At 41.0% G+C, this 17,293-nt stretch overlaps 1 protein-coding gene across 2 annotated transcripts in view; it reads left to right on the forward strand.

Annotated features, from left to right (window-relative positions):
• cul1b (cullin 1b) overlaps positions 1 to 17,293 on the forward strand; it is a 110,037-nt gene that overhangs the window by 39,403 nt on the left and 53,341 nt on the right. For both annotated transcript variants that reach the window (XM_078236561.1, XM_078236570.1), the window contains one exon: positions 13,040 to 13,214. In XM_078236561.1, the coding sequence (XP_078092687.1) occupies positions 13,040 to 13,214 (175 nt within the window). The remainder of the gene's footprint in view (positions 1 to 13,039; positions 13,215 to 17,293) is intronic.

A 17,293-nucleotide genomic window follows, 5' to 3' on the forward strand; every position in this document is an offset into this window, starting at 1 on the left:
CTCAAAGACCTAATGTGCTTGACCATTTTTTTTCATCAAAAGAACTTTTGTAACTCGATTCAGAACTTTTCCACGTCTGCTTACATTAATTTAAAAGTTATACAACCTTGGCATTACTTGGTTGGAAGATCTAGGCTATCAACGATTGTTGCAGGTGTTCTTCAGAGTGAGCAGCAACGTCTGCATTGTCAGCATACTGGAGTTCGATTACAGAAATAGTTGTCATCATGTGGTCTTATTTGTGCAATAATTTTGTATCAAACCTTGGGGGAGCCTTTCAGTAGCAAGTTGCAGCATTGCTGGGAGAAAAGTTAAGAACCTTGTTAGTGCAATAACACATACCTGTTTGTGCTTGTTTTAATAGGGAAGGGGCCTATGTTGGAGCTACTGCTTAGTACTGTTCATTGCATATTATATAGGAGCTGGCTAATATTGTGAAACTTAGCTGGACATCCATATTGCTGTAGTATCTTCCAAAGTGCAGATCAACTCATTGATTTGAAGGCTTTTGTGAAATTGAAGTTGGCCATGTACAAAAGAATGTTCTGCTCCCTGTGCTTTTCTTGAAGTTGGCATGCTGTGAAGGGTGTTCCCCTGGTAGTTTGGAAGTCCCATTTAGACTCTGGAAGGATCGCCTTTGCAACTAGAGAGGCAATTATGAAGTAACCTAGCTAGGACTTTGCCAACAGCTGACAGTAATTGCTACATTTCGCCTTGTCGTCTTAGAAACATAGAAAACATAGAAACCCTACAGTGCAGAAGGAGGCCATTCGGCCCATCGAGTCTGCACCGACCACAATCCCACCCAGGCCCTACCCCCACATATTTTACCCGCTAATCCCTCTAACCTACGCATCTCAGGATTCTAAGGGGCAATTTTTAACCTGGCCAATCAACCTAACCCGCACATCTTTGGACTGTGGGAGGAAACCGGAGCACCCGGAGGAAACCCACGGAGACACGAGGAGAATGTGCAAACTCCACACAGACAGTGACCCGAGCATCGAACCTGAGACCCTGGAGCTGTGAAGCAGCAGTGCTAACCACTGTGCTACCGTGCCGCCTCTTCCTTGAAGATTGTGATCATCACGGCGTTGCCTAAAGTAACTTGGAATTTCTTAATTCTGCCAGTGATTCACAATAAGGCGTATATGTGAAAGATTAGTCTAAGTACTTCTGCAGGAATATTGTTCGGACTAGAAGCTTTGTTTTTCATCTCATTGACAGCAGTCATGATCTCCACCATTGGATCATCATAAACCCTGCTTATTGCACACTACTTTCAACAGCTGCATGTCCTCCATTGAGGAGTAGTTTTTCCAATGCCAGTGTGGACATTGGTTCTTTGAATTTCTTTGAGAAGAGTGCCATTTGCCATTTTTGATGTTACAATTATGAATTTTATAAGAATACGTTTTGGGACTATCTCTAAGATAAAATGAAGAATGTCATGTGACCTGTCCTGAAATCTGCCGGACAGCAAGCCTGGGTGGTTTGATTGTTAAAGATTAAAGGAGGCCCAGATTTACTGAGGAAGGTGCAAGGTGCTTATGCATGGAGACAATGGCAATAGCTTGTGCACTAATAGTGAATGGACTGTGTCTAAGTCTGGAAAAGTGTTTGGAAAGTTGTTTAAACAGTTGTTATTTGCTGTCTGTTTACTTCCATGATTAAAGCAATTTGGAGCCTAAAGGATAATCAGCATTTCCATCTGAATACAAGGCTCATTTGATTCCTGTTGCCATGGAGTTGAGCTTTGAGATGGGAAGAGTTTGTAAAATACTCCTGAAAATGCTTAATAGGTTAGTTTGTTCTGGTCCAGGAGGGAGGTAGAGAGAGAGAGAGAACAACTAGAGGTTGAAAGCCACCATGGTTCACCATGCATGAATGTGAATGGGAGCTGGCACTCTGGACAGACAAAAATTGTGAGGAATTAAAATGAGACTGGAAGATTTGCCTAGCTTTAGCTGGAGTTTCCAAAGGAACTTGCATTGTGAAAGAGTTTGGGAGTTGAAAGTAAAAGATCAGCCACAGCAATGTGGTTGACTCTTAAATGCCCTGAGGGATGGGCAATAAATGCTGGCCCAGCCAGTGACGCCCACATCCATGAAGAAATAAAACAAAAAGTAAACCTCTGGAAGCCAAGAAACATTTTGGGCTGATTCTTGGGAGAACTGAATGCCTGTTTAAATGGCAGTGTAAAGTATACCTGTGAAGTGTGTTTTTTCAGTTGTGCTAAAAGTAAAAAGGGAAAAGTTCTGATCTGTGGTTTAAAGTTTAAGCTGCCTACAAAAAATAGTGTTTCGTCAATAGTGCTTTTAATCTGGTGTTACAGTAAGTCTTGGAAGAGCAATATCATGTGTTATGCTTTTAGCCATCAAGTGGAAATTCAAATTTAAAAAAAAATCAGTCTCTGTGTATTGTAACCTAACATTGGATCTTACTTTAATTGGTTTGTGTGTTGAGGGTTTATAGATCTCTATCTTGAAAAAGGTGCATATGTCATACACGTCAGCATGGAGTGCATTTTCCTCAGCCTTCTCTGACCACTGTTTGTTTTTCCAATTGTAAGTTCTTCTTAGAACTTCAGTTTGGATGCTTGTGATTACATACCTATACCCCTGAATATATAATTATTTGTACAGCACAAGAAGAACTGTGTCAATACTAGACTGTTTTGACCACTGTTATTCAGTGTTTTTAATGGTTTGTGAAATTGTACAATTGAGGTAAGATAAATATCGCTTATTAGTGGAACTTTTAAAAGTTGACTTCAGGCTGTATTAAATGTTGCAGAGTTTTAACATCAATTGATTGGTCATCCAGTTTTCATGTGTTTTTCTGAACGAGTTTTGTCATGTTATGTCGCTGTTTTTGAGAGATTTGACAGACCACACATCCTCTTGTGGTAATTACTAATGGAAGCATAAACAAAGTCCAGGGAATATAAGCCCTTCTTGAGTTTGTTACAAATTTGCGTCTGCTATAGGTATTAACTCTGACTTAGTGATAGTTGATTGCTTTATTAAACAAACTGGCCTATTTTCTTATGGAATATGACACACTTGTATCCACTAGAGCAATAGGACCCAGGATATATAGAGAAGTAAGTGGAGAAAAGGTTTAAAATCAAGGTAAAAATGTGAAAAGTTCAAAAAGTAGAAAATTAGGTTTGGGTGGAATTATAGAGTTATTCTGGCTAATTACAAACCAGTTAATTTAATATCCGTGGTGAGTCTTAATTAAGGACAACATTACCACATTTATATCTAAAATATTGAAGTAGGATTCTATTCTATTTTTCAAAGAGATTATGGACACAATGCAGCTGCTGGCTGGACCAACATTTATTGCCTTTCCCTAATTAACCTTGAACTGAGTGGCTTACTCAACTAATTAAGAATCAATCACATTGCTATGTGGCCTGGAGTCACATGTAGGCCATACCAAGTGAGGATGGCCGGTATCCTTCCCTAAAGCACATTAGCGAACCTGATAGGATTTTTTTCAAATGGTTATGAATGGTTTCATGGTCATCGCGAGACTTTTAATTCCAGATTTTTGTTGAATTCAAATTTCACCATCTGCTGTGGTGAGATTTGAACCCAGCTCCCCAGAACATTACCCTGAGTCTCTGAATTTCCACCTCCCCATTCTATATATCTGAGCAGTGGTGCCTCAGGAGGCTCAGGCTCTCATGACTGGTTGCTGCTCCAATTTTCAGCCTCTAAGCACAAGTCTTCCCAGTGACGTAGGTGAGCACAGACTGGCTTTGGCTGTAAACATGCCTGTCATTGGCATGCCCTGCCAGTTTATCCCTTGGCAAACTGTGTTTCCTCTACTCCTGTAAGGAAAGAGGTGTGAATGGTTGTAATGGTTTGTTTGGGGAAGAGAGAAGAAAATGAGTTCTGGAGATAACTGTGAGGCATGGGTGCAAGAAGCTAATTGGCTGAGGGTACTGGTTGACTGTTGAAATGAAGATGTGACATGTTTAGAGAGAGGGGAGTGAATGGGGCGACGAGATATATTGACCTGTGGATTGCTATGCAGGAGAATGGTGGACAAATCAATGTTGGGCTTTGCACCTGAAAGTACTTCGTGTTAGCAACTTGTTAATCCCTCCTGAGGTCCGACATCACCTTGTTGCACTATTTCCAAGTTGGAGGGGCCACACTGCTGCTCACTTATTTGGTCATTTCCATCAACACACTTGTCGTCCTCCTTCCATACTTGGGTAAGTTTTCTTCAGTGAAGCCTCTTGAAACCTGCAGTGGGAACTTCAGATAAGAGTGAGACCTCCGGGTGTGAGAAGTCTTCCCAAGTCATCTTTCCACCCCTGTGGTTGCTGCAGCATCAAAGTCCAAGTGCTGGTGGGTGTTTCTTACCAGAGCTATGGTCCTTATTCAGTTGAAAATCTTTTTGACTAAATGGCTTGGGTCACTGTCTGTGTGGAGTTTGCACATTCTCCTCGTGTCTGCGTGGGTTTCCTCCGGGTGCTCCGGTTTCCTCCCACAGTCCAAAGATGTGCGGGTTAGGTTGATTGGCCATGCTAAAATTGCCCCTTAGTGTCCTGAGATGCGTAGGTTAGAGGGATCAGTGGGTAAATATGTAGGGATATAGGGGGTAGGGCCTGGGTGGGATTGTGGTCGGTGCAGACTCGATGGGCCAAATGGCCTCTTTCTGCACTGTAGGGTTTCTATGATCTAAATGTGTCATTATACTCCTTCCCAACTTGGTGTGAAAGCCCAGAGGTGGGATGATTGCTTTGTGCCGGTAAAGGGCAGTTACTGGACATGCTGTTTGCAGTCTGGCTTGATCTCAAAGTGGGTCTACTGCTCCAGCATGGACTAAGATAAACATATGGATGATATTGGAATAGTATAGGTTAGATGGGCTTTAGATTGGTTTCACAGGTCGGCGTGACATTGAGGGCCGAAGGGCCTGTACTGCGCTGTTATGTTCTATGTTCTAAGATAGTAAGATTCCACCTAGTGTCAGCATTGATTGTTATAAAGCTCCTCACCGCTTATAAGTATCAAAAGTTATTTCCTGAATGGTCAGATATTGCTGATTAATTGAACATTGTGTGGGATCTATTGTGGGTTGGGGTGGGGATTACAAGAAGATGCCTGTTCTTCATTTGAATCACTTCATGTCTACCTCTGTATCTCTAACTCTAGAGTAATATTTTTAGGTGAGACTCTCGAAACAAATCTGAAGACACCTGTGGTCTGGGCCCTCTACTTAGAATCTTAGAATAGTTACAGCACAGAGGGAGGTCATTTGGTCCATGCTGGCTCTCTGCAAGAGCAGTTTAATTATTTCCCTCCATGGCCCTCACCTTTTAGTTACTTAATTTCTTTCTGAAAACCACTACCCCTTCATGAAATGCATTCCAGATCATCATAGCTCAGTGAAGTTTTTCCTCCTGCCTCCTTTGATTCTTCTGCCAGTTACTTTAAATCTGTGTCCCTCTAGCTTTTAATCCTTTTTGCTGGTGGAATTTTTTCTGTCTGCTTTGTCCATATTAGTCAGGATTTTGAATATATTAATTAAATCTCCCTCTTTTTAAGGTGAAAAACCCCAGCTTCTCCAGTCAGTCCTTATGACTCAAGTCCTTCATACCCAGAACTATTCTTGTAAATCTTTTCTGCACCTTATCCAAAGCCTTCTCGTCCTTCTGAAAGTGTGCCCTGTATTGGACAGAACACTCCAGTTGCGGTTGAACCAATGTTTTATAAAGGTGATTTTTAACTTCTAGCTTTTGAGCTCTAGCCTCTGTTTACAAGACTCAGGATCCCTAATGCCCTTTCAATTACTTTCTCAACCTACCCTGCCACCTTCAACAATCTGTGCACATTCATCCCACAGGTCTTTCTGTTCCTGCACCTGCTTTATAAACTTTTTAGTTTATGTTGCCTTTCGTTATTCTCTTACCAAACTGTTTCACTTCTTAGTTTCCTGCATTATATTTCACCTGCAATGTGTCTGTCCGTTCCACCAGCCTGTCTATGTCCTCTTGAAGTCTCGTCATAATCATTGTTTTCTATATTTCCAAGTTCAACTAAAGAACTTGATATAAATTCAAAAGTCAACATTTCTAAATAAGCTCAGAGCTTTTGATATTTCAATCACCAACTAATGCAGAATGAAACTTTGATCCTTTGCCACACAAAGGCCGGGGAAACGTTATCGTGTGGCAGTGTCCGTGATACCTGAAAACTAATCTTTTGTAGTGAAAAAGAAAGCATGTACGAAAGATTAAACTCCAGTGCTTCCACTTTTTAAAGCTGTTTTGAAAATGCTGATCGGGGAATCATCACTCCTAACAATCTTTCAGCTGTGTTCTGACAGCTTCCTAGCATTTCTCATCTTTGTGAGGGAGGCGATTTGTCTTTATAGCCACCGCTTGTCTTTTTTGGTGGATTGTCTACTTTTTTGTGGGACCTACTGCGGGGGGCTCATGTTATTGAAATGTAATGAAGATTAGTGATTTGGGGGAAAAACTGACAGCACCGGTCAAGAACAGGCAAATGATTTGATGGTCTTGAAACGTGAGAATTCAAATTTTTCATTCACCCATACTTCACTCAAACTGGTCCATAAATTTTACATTTTTCATTTAAGAACAACTCTCAATTTTTTTTGAATATTCCGACTCAATTAACCCCCTCTCCTGAGCTTTTGTCTAACTTTGTTAAACTAAATTTTCACTAATTAACCTTGTCATTCCATGTATTATCTGGGGTGGCACAGTAGTTAGCACTAATGCCTCTCAGTGCCAAGAACCCCCGGTTCAATTCCGGCCTTGGGTCACTGTCTGTATGGAGTTTGCACCTTCTCCCCATGTCTGCTTAACCTTCAGAAAGTCAAACATCGCAAACTTCTCATGCACAGCAATGATTAGTCTTCCACATATATATCATAGGAACATATGCTTCAAATTGTAACAAGTCTGATATGTGAACCAAAGTACAGAGAAAGATGCGACGTGGTAAAGATCAAAACGTATAACATGTTTCAATCCTCAATACTGCAAATTTTCAATTTAAAATTTAATAGAAAAATGTATTCTACGTAATTAACCAATTTCATGACGCAGTTAAGCAATTTTTTTTAAACGTGTGGAGACAGCACACTGCAAGGTTTTTCAGGGCTATTTCAGGTTAAGCCCTTTTTCACAACAGAAATGGACTGAGCAAGTAAGAACATAAGAAATAGGAGCAGGAGTAGGCCATCTAGCCCCTCAAGCCTGCCCCGCCATTCAATAAGATCATGGCTGATCTGAAGTGGATCAGTTCCACTTACCCGCCTGATCCCCATAACCCCTAATTCCCTTACCGATCAGGAATCCATCTATCCGTGATTTAAACATGTTCAACGAGGTAACCTCCACCACTTCAGTGGGCAGAGAATTCCAGAGATTCACCACCCTCTGAGAGAAGAAGTTCCTCCTCAACTCTGTCCTAAACTGACCCCCCTTTATTTTGAGGCTGTGCCCTCTAGTTCTAGCTTCCTTTCTAAGTGGAAAGAATCTCTCCACCTCTACCCTATCCAGCCCCTTCATTATCTTATAGGTCTCTATAAGATCCCCCCCTCAGCCTTCTAAATTCCAACGAGTACAAACCCAATCTGCACAGTCTCTCCTCATAATCAACACTCCTCATCTCTGGTATCAACATGGTGAACCTTCTCTGCACTCCCTCCAAGGCCAATATATCCTTCCGCAAATAAGGGGACCAATACTGCACACGGTATTCCAGCTGCGGCCTCACCAATGCCCTGTACAGATGCAGCAAGACATCTCTGCTTTTATATTCTATCCCCCTTGCGATATAGGCCAACATCCCATTTGCCGTCTTGACCTGCAGACTGGGTTTTTGCGTCTCATGCACAAGGACCCCTAGGTCCCTTTGCATGGTAGCATGTTGTAATTTTTTTCCATTTAGATAATAATCCAATTTGCTATTATTTCCTCCAAAGTGAATAACCTCACATTTGTCAACGTTATACTCCATCTGCCAGATCTCACCCACTCACTCAGCCTGTCCAAATCTCTCTCCAGACCTTCTACGCCCTCCACACTATTCACTTTTCCACTTATCTTTGTGTCGTCTGCAAACTTGTTACCCTACACTCAGTCCCCTCCTCCAGATCGTCTATATAAATGGTAAATAGTTGAGGCCCCAGTACCGATTCCGGTAAACTAGTTACCATCTGCCAACCAGAAAAGCACCCATTTATTCTGACTCTCTGCTTCCTGTCAGATAGCCAATCCCCAATCCACGCTAACACCCTACCCCCAACTCCGTGTGACCCAATCTTCTTCTTCAACCTTTTGTGAGGCACCTTATCAAACGCCTTTTGGAAATCCAAAAACACCGCATCCACCGGTTCCCCTCCGTCAACCGCACGAGTCACATCTTCATAAAAATCCAACAAGTTCGTCAAGCATGACTTTCCCCTCATGAATCCATGCTGCGTCTGCTTAATCGAATCATTCTTATCCAGATGGCCTGCTATTTCTTCTTTAATGATGGATTCCAGCATTTTCCCAACTAAAGATGTTAAGCTAACCGGCCTGTAGTTACCCGCCTTTTGTCTATTTCCTTTTTTAAACAGCGGCGTAACATTAGCCGTTTTCCAATCCGCCGGCACTACCCCAGAATCCAACGAATTTTGATAAATAATCACTAACGCACCTGCTATTACCTCTGTCATTTCTTTCAGTACCCTGGGATGCATTCCATCCAGGCCTGGGGACTTGTCCACCTTCAGTCCCGTTAGTCTACCAAGCACTGCCTCCCTGGTAACATTAATTGTATTGAGTACCTCTCCTCCTACCAACCCTCTATCGTTAATATTCGGTAAACTATTTGTGTCTTCCACCGTGAAGACCGACACAAAAAACTTATTTAAAGTTTCAGCCATTTCCTCATTTCCCACTATTAAATCCCCCCTCTCGTCCTCCAAGGGTCCAACATTCACTCTTGCCACTCTATTCCTTTTTATACATTTATAAAAGCTTTTACTATCATTTTTTATATTTAGAGCTAGCCTAGCTTCGTAACCTATCTTTCCTTTCTTTATCGCTTTCTTAGTCGTTCTTTGTTGTTTGTTAAAGTTTTCCCAATCTTCCGATTCTCCTCTATTTTTGGCCACTCTGTACGCATCGGTCTTTAATTTAATTTAATACACTCCTTAATTTCCTTCGTTATCCACGGCTGGCTATCCCTTTTCTTACAGTCCTCCTTTATCACCGGAATATATTGTTGCTGAGTACTGAAAAGGATCTCCTTAAAAATGCTCCACTGTTCCTCAGTATTTTAATAAAACGAAAGGGCAAGGTGGAAAAAAACTATCAATAAAATGACTCTACTATGCAATAGAGGGCAGCAAAAAAAGTTCAAAAACAAATATTTAAAAAAAATAGTATTATGACAGAGACAAGAACAGCTAGGAGAAGTTGATAAAGAAAATGTCAATGCAGAACGCCTGCAACAGAAAAACTGACGTCAAAACAAAATAAATAGGATTTCTTCACCCTAAGCTCTCTAGTGCACACCTGGAAGCCCAGTATCTCCATCTTATGACACCTGTTTTATAGGTCAGAAGACAAAAGGCCAAAGGCATGGAACTCAATACCCCAGGACACAGAAGTAGGAAAACCCAGCCAACACATTTGGCCATCCCAGAAAGAGTAAACATAAAAAGGTCAATGTCAGTGTCTGTTTTGTTACCATTTTGTCTAATTTCAGACCTACAGATTTCCCCTTTCTGGATTTCTCTCATTTTGCTTTTAGTACCTTAAACATTTTCCTTTCCTTGGTTGACTGAAATGAACAATTTACCAATATTTTCTATTGTTTTTTTCCTGCTCATTATTTCCTGATTTTATTCATTTCATTCTAATTCATTATTCAGTTCTAAAGGAATATTCAAATCAAAATGTTCATTTGTTCATTATCTCCATAAAGGTTGACTAATCTGCTGTGAATTTCCGGCATTGCAACCTTTTTTGAGATTTTCTCTGCGAAGTACAACTCTATTACGCTTCCTTGGGTTGTCTAAATGCAAATCGAGCACAGATAAATAACATGGAAAATAAAACAGATATTCACTACACATTTGGACAATGCAGTGGACGCAATAAACGTAGATCTCAACTTTCTCTTTAAGAGAATTAATGCAGATGAACTTTAGATAGTTGCACAAGTAATAAGACATCGGAGCAGAATTAGGCCTCTTGGCCCATCGAGTCTGTTTCCCCCATTCAAACATGGCTGATATTTTTCTCATCCCCATTCTCCTGCCTTTTTCCCCATAACCCCTGATCCCCTTATTAATCAAGAACCTATCTCTGTCTTAAAGACACTCGATGACCTGGCCTCCACAGTCTTCTGTGGCAAAGACTTCCACAGATTCACCACTCTCTCGCTGAAGAAATTCCTCCTCATCTCTGTTTTAAAGGATCATCCCTTTAGCCTGAGGTTGTGCCCTCTGGTTCTAGTTTTTCCTACTAGTAGAAACATCCTCTCCGTTCTATCCAGGCCTCGCAGTATCCTGTAAGTTTCAATAAGATCCCCCCTCATCCTTCTAAACTCCAACGAGTACAGACCCAGAGTTCTCAACCGTTCCTCATACGACAAGCTCTTCATTCCAGGGATCATTCTTGTGAACCTCCTATGGCCCCTTTCCAAGGCCACCACATCCTTCCTTAGAGATGGGGCCCAAAACTGCTCACAATACTCCAAATGAGGTCTGACCAGAGCCTTATACAGCTCTTGTTTTCTAGCCCTCTTGACATTAATGCTAACATTGCATTTGCCTTACTAACTCCCAACTGAACCTGCATGTTAACCTTAAAAGAATCTTGAACAATGACGCCCATGTCCCTTTGTATTTCTGATTTCCTAAACATTTTCCCATTTGGAAAATAGTCTGTGCCTCCATTCCTCTTTCCAAAGTGCATAACTTCACACTTTTCCACGTTGTATACCATCTGCCATTTCTTTGCCCACTCTCCTAACCTGTCCAAGTCCTTCCGCAGCCCCTTGCTTGCACAGTATTATCTGTCCCTCTATATATCTTTGTATCATCTGCAAACTTAGCAGATATTTCTATAAGATTCCAAAAAGCTATTCACACAATGGGAAAGCGAACCTACCCTCTTGAAGCTATTAAAGAATGCTTCAAGCATTGTACGAATTGGGCGGCACGGTAGCACAATAGTTAGCACTGCTGCTTCACAGCTCCAGGGACCTGGGTTCAATTCCCGGCTTGGGTCACTGTCTGTGTGGAATTTGCACATTCTTCCTGTGTCTACGTGGGTTTCCTCCGGGTGCTCCGGTTTCCTCCCACAGTCCGAAGATGTGCGGGTTAGGTTAATTCGCCATGCTAAGTTGCCCCTTAGTATCCCGGGATGCATAGGTTAGAGGGATTAGCGGGTGATATGGGGATAGGGCCTGGGTGGGATTGTGTCGGGGCAGACTCGATGGGCCGAATGGCCTCTTTCTGCATTGCAGGGTTTCTATGACTCTATGAATCTTTCAGCTAATCCATTGGCTAATGAATGACAAGGTGCAGATTTCATATGCTCAATACCATTTACTGTGAGATAATCCTCAGCCTCTTATGAAATAAACTAAACCATTATCGCTAACAATCCGTTCTGGTTTACCAAATCTTGCAAAGATTGTGTTAAGGTTTTCAACAGTTTGTTCAGTTGAAGTAGATCCCATGATAACTTCTGGCCACTGAGCGTGCATCAATTATGACTAAGAACGTGTCACCCTCAAATGGACCAACAAAATCTACATGCAATCGTTGTCATGTCATTTTAGGCCATTCCGAAGGGTGTAAAGCAGACAATGCTTGTGTATTTCTTATTCGTGCACAGGATTGACCTTGTCCCACTTTTTCCTCAATCTGAGCATTCTGACACAGCCACCAGATTTTTTAAAAAATCAATTTTTAATAAGAAAGATCTTTGAGTAATGATGGTAACGAATGGTCGAAATTCAGCAGCTACATTCACCGGTAAATATGCTTGTGAAAGATCAATCTTGCTGAATTTCTGCCCGATAAATTGAAGATGTGTCAGCTGGGTTAAGGAAGCAGATAACATTGGATTTATGGTCGTTCTAAAATCACCACAAAACAAACTGATCTATCTGCATTCATGATGGGTAAGGTGAGGGTAGCCCAACACTCACCGCAATTGGCTCAAACACACGTGTTTAACAAGTCACACTAATTCTTCTTCGACCTTGGGATGAATTGAATGGCACCTTTCATGACTTAAACTTTTAAGTCCGCAACAGTAGTTTAGAAATTACTTTACGTGCTTAATGTACAAATGCGTACAAATAATCTGTTTAATATAAAATGGTTAATATGTCCACTTAAATAATGGTCAACATGTATATAAGGTGCTGAACTTTTTGTAAGTTAATTGGTTAATTACATATAATGAATTTTATATTAAATTGAAGTTTGAAATATTACAGTACTGATGATTGAAACATGAAAAGTTTGTGACACAATTAGAATTTTATCCAATCTTTGTACTTTGATTTAGTATCTTTGAAATCATCTTGTACAGTCACCTGTACTCTTTCCTGGTTCTATTTCTTCAGGTTTGTTGGATGCTTTAATGATGTCCTTGCATTTGATAGAGAACAATATCTTGAAGGTTTTAATAGTTTTCCAAATTTACTGTTAATATTTTGATTTGCTGGTTTAAGATCTTTGGAAATTATTTTGGCTATATGTAGCAGTTGTTTAGTGATGTAGGAATACTGTAATCTGTTATTTGATCTTAATGTAACAGATGTAAGTGAAAGGATCTAATATTTACATATTCGTGTAAGGCGAATTCCTTGAATGTTTAGTATAAGATCATTAATAAAATATTAATAAAGCAGCTGTACACACAGCTATGTGGGGGGTTGATGATCAATCTTGGCTGGTTAAAGTTCTATCTTTTCTTGAGATATAGCCACTTCTCTTGTTCTACTGCCCTTAACTTCTATTGCAGTCACGTTTATAACTATTGTACCAGTGTCCACCAGTCGAATCAAGCGCGAGGAGGAGGAACAGCTGCTGCCAAAAAACAGAAGGGCCAAACCCCTGGAGGAGCCCAGTTTGTAGGGCTGGAACTCTACAAACGTCTAAAAGAGTTTCTGAAAAATTATTTGACAAATCTTCTTAAGGTAAGACTTCTGTTTTCTGTGCAAATCCATTTTAAAAGAAAAGTTCATGCAGTTAATTTGTAATTATCACTATCTTTTTTCTTGACCCAGACAATATTTAAAGTGTTCAAAACCATATTTTTAAACTGAAGCACAGATTTGCAGACGGGAATATTGATATTTTTATAATCAAGGGTCCTCCAACTTTTTGGAAGTTCTTACTGACTATGAGGCTGTGGTTGCATACTGGTTCTTTTGTAATGATACAGCAATTAAAAAGAGCATCAACAGCAGTTTGTATAACACTTTTAACATAATCAAACATTCCAAGGATGTAAAAAGCAAAATTTGACGATGAATTAAATAAGGTGATACTAGTTCACATAGCCAAATGTTTGGTCAAAGTGGTAGGTTTTAAGGAGGAAAAAAATAAATCTGGAGCTTTCAGTTGAAGGCATGACTATAATGCTGGTATACTTAAAAACAGGGATACTCAATAGGCCAGAATAAGAGAAGCACAAATATCTCGGGTAATAAGACTGAAGAAGATTACAGCGAAGTGTGCTGAGTCATGGAGGAATTTGAAAACAAAAATTGGAATTTTAAAATTGGCATGCCCCAAAGTAGGTCAGCGCTTTCTGTTCAATAATTTTAGATCATAACCACTGCTTCCATTTTAATCATTCAGCAGTTATTGATTCTGCTATTATCATTTCCACTCTTGCTAGATACACCTTTTTGTTTCTTTACTTGTCCAATTATTATCTCCTTTTCCCACTTAATCACTAAGGAAGGAATTAGTACAGCGAATGTGCAGTAATTGATGCCTGAGATGAGGGGATTGTCCCATGATAAAACAAGCAAATTGGGCTTGTATTCTCTGGAGTTAAGAAGATTGAGAGGTGATCTCCGACATTGGATAAGCTGAAATCTCTTAGTATTGGGAAGACAGGCGCCTACAGGGTGATGGCTGCATGAGAGTTGGTGTGAGTAATTGCAGAGGCGACAAGAGTTTTTAGGGAGTAGAATGTGGGAGTCTGGCTAGAAGTACATTTAGAATAGTCAAGTCTTGAAGTAACAGTGGCACAGATGAGGGTTTCAGCAGGACATGAACTGAAGCTCCTGTCTTCCCAATATTGAGAAGAGATTTCAGCTTATCCAATACAGAAGATCACCTCTCAATCTTCTTAACTCCAGAGAATATAAGCCCAATTTGCTTGTTTTATCATGGGACAGCCCCCTCATCCCAGGCATCAATTTGTGCACCTTTGCTGTACTAATTCCTTCCTTAGTGATTAAGTGGGAAAAGGAGATGATAATTGGACAAGTAAAAATGCAAAAGGTATATCTACTGAAAGTGGAAATGATAGCAGAATCAATAACTGCTGTCTGATTAAAATGGAAGCTGTGGTTATGATCTAAAATTATTGAACTTGATTTCCAGAGTCCAAAAGGCTGTGAAGTGACTGGTTGAAACTAAGCAGTTGGTTCCTTGGGCTTCTATTTGGGAAGCTACAATGCCTGTGTGTCTAAGATACTCTTCAAGTCATTATGATAACTACTGACACTTTTCACTGACATTTCTACCATGACTGTGAAGTTGGAAAAGCAAAAAGTACCCCTGCCCATGCTAAAGAAAAGTATTACCTTTTATAAAACTTGTCACTGAAATATATTTTTTAAAAAGTCACCAGGAAACTCCCAGTTCTCCTACCACGGATCTGTTCACTTGATGGTAGTGTAAAGATATGATTTTTGAGAGTCTTGCATTCTGTCATTGGAACACAGGCTTCTCCTGGGACCTGTTAAATATATTGAAGCGTTTTAGCTAGCGTGCTTGCATCATAGTGCAAAATAGTGATGCATGAAGCTTCTGTTCAATTCCATTATGAACTGGATGGAAAAGCAGATGTAGAGAGTTTTTAACCACTTTAGGAGAATCAAAAACTAGAGGTCATCAATACAAGATAGTTAATTATAAAATCCATTGGAGAAATGAGAGATTTGTTCACTAGGGTCCACAGAAAGTGGTTGAGGCAAATGCTTAGATGGTTTCAAAGGGAAACCAGATGTGCACACAAGAGAAAAAGGAATAGAAAAATACTTTGAAAGGCATGTTTCAGTGCTAATTTTATATAATTCTTGGAGTGTGGGCAACACTGCCAAGCAGCACTATTCAAAACTATTCAAGTTTGTTTGGAGACTATTAGGACCAACCACATAGTATGGGACTGGAGTTGTAAGCAGCCAGACCAGATAGTGGCGGGCCCTTTCCCTGAAGCATGAACAAGTTTGGATTTTATGACAATCTACAACAGCTTTAGTCATTTTCTCTAGTGCCAGGTCACAAATTACCAGACTTAATGAATGCAATTTCAAAAATTGCCATGACGAGATTGAACTCTTAACCTCTGGGCTGTTACTCAAGTGCCTTAACCACTGTATAAAAAAATCCATGCTTTTAATTTGCAGCATCTTTTGCAGAGTAACAAACCAGATTTTCCCTACGGGCAGGGTGCTAAATTGGGGGAAGGCTGACTAAAGCCGGATTAGGCAGGAATTGGTGGATGTTGATTGGGAGAGGATGTTCGAGGGTAAGTCCGCGTCTGGCATGTGGGAGTCTTTTAAGGAACTATTGATAAGGCTGCAGGATAGGCATGTGCCTGTAAAAAGGAAAGATAGGAAAGGTAGGATTCGAGAGCCGTGGATAACCAGGGAAATTGAGGATCTGATTAAAATGAAAAGGGAGGCGTACGTTAAGTCCAGGCAACTGAAAACAGATGGAGCTCTGGAGGAATACAGAGAGAGTAGGAAAGATCTCAAACGGGGAGTTAGAAGAGCAAAAAGAGGTCACGAGATGTTCTTGGCAGGCAGGATTAAGGAGAATCCTAAGGCATTCTATTCATACGTTAGGAACAAAAGAGTTGTCAGGGAGAAAATCGGACCTCTCAGGGACAAAGGAGGGGAATTATGCTTAGAACCCAAGGGAATAGGGGAGATTCTAAATGAATACTTTGCATCGGTATTCACGAAGGAGAGGGGCGTGTTAACCCGGAGTGTCTCGGAGGGAGGTGTTGACCCATTAGAGAAAATCTCCATTACAAGAGAGGAAGTGTTAGGTTTTTTAGGGAACATTAAAACTGACAAAGCCCCAGGGCCTGATGGCATCTATCCTCGACTGCTCAGGGAGACGAGAGGTGAAATTGCTGGGCCTCTGACGGAAATCTTTGTCGCTTCTTTGGACACGGGTGAGGTCCCTGAGGATTGGAGGATAGCGAATGTGGTCCCGTTGTTTAAGAAAGGTAGCAGGGATAACCCAGGAAATTATAGGCCGGTGAGCTTGACGTCCGTGGTAGGGAAGTTGTTGGAGAGGATTCTTAGAGACAGGATGTATGTGCATTTAGAACGGAACAATCTCATTAGTGACAGACAGCATGGTTTTGTGAGAGGGAGGTCGTGCCTTACAAATTTGGTGGAGTTTTTTGAGGAAGTGACAAAAACGGTTGATGAAGGAAGGGCCGTGGATGTCGTCTATATGGATTTCAGTAAGGCATTTGACAAAGTCCCACATGGCAGGTTGGTTAAGAAGGTTAAGGCTCATGGGAAACAAGGAGAAGTGGCTAGATGGGTGGAGAACTGGCTTGGCCATAGGAGACAGAGGGTAGTGGTCGAAGGGTCTTTTTCCGGCTGGAGGTCTGTGACCAGTGGTGTTCTGCAGGGCTCTGTACTGGGACCTCTGCTATTTGTGATATATATAAATGATTTGGAAGAAGGTGTAACTGGTGTAATCAGCAGGTTTGCGGATGACACGAAGATGGCTGGAATTGCGGATAGCGAAGAGCATTGTCGGGCAATACAGCAGGATATAGATAGGCTGGAAAATTGGGCGGAGAGGTGGCAGATGGAGTTTAATCCGGATAAATGCGAAGTGATGCATTTTGGAAGAAATAATGTAGGGAGGAGTTATACAATAAATGGCAGAGTCATCAGGAGTATAGAAACACAGAGGGACCTAGGTGTGCAAGTCCACAAATCCTTGAAGGTGGCAACACAGGTGGTGAAGAAGGCATATGGTATGCTTGCCTTTATAGGACGGGGTA

The sequence above is a fragment of the Mustelus asterias genome, chromosome 2 (assembly GCF_964213995.1).
Source record: "Mustelus asterias chromosome 2, sMusAst1.hap1.1, whole genome shotgun sequence".
NCBI classification, from domain to species: domain Eukaryota; kingdom Metazoa; phylum Chordata; class Chondrichthyes; order Carcharhiniformes; family Triakidae; genus Mustelus; species Mustelus asterias.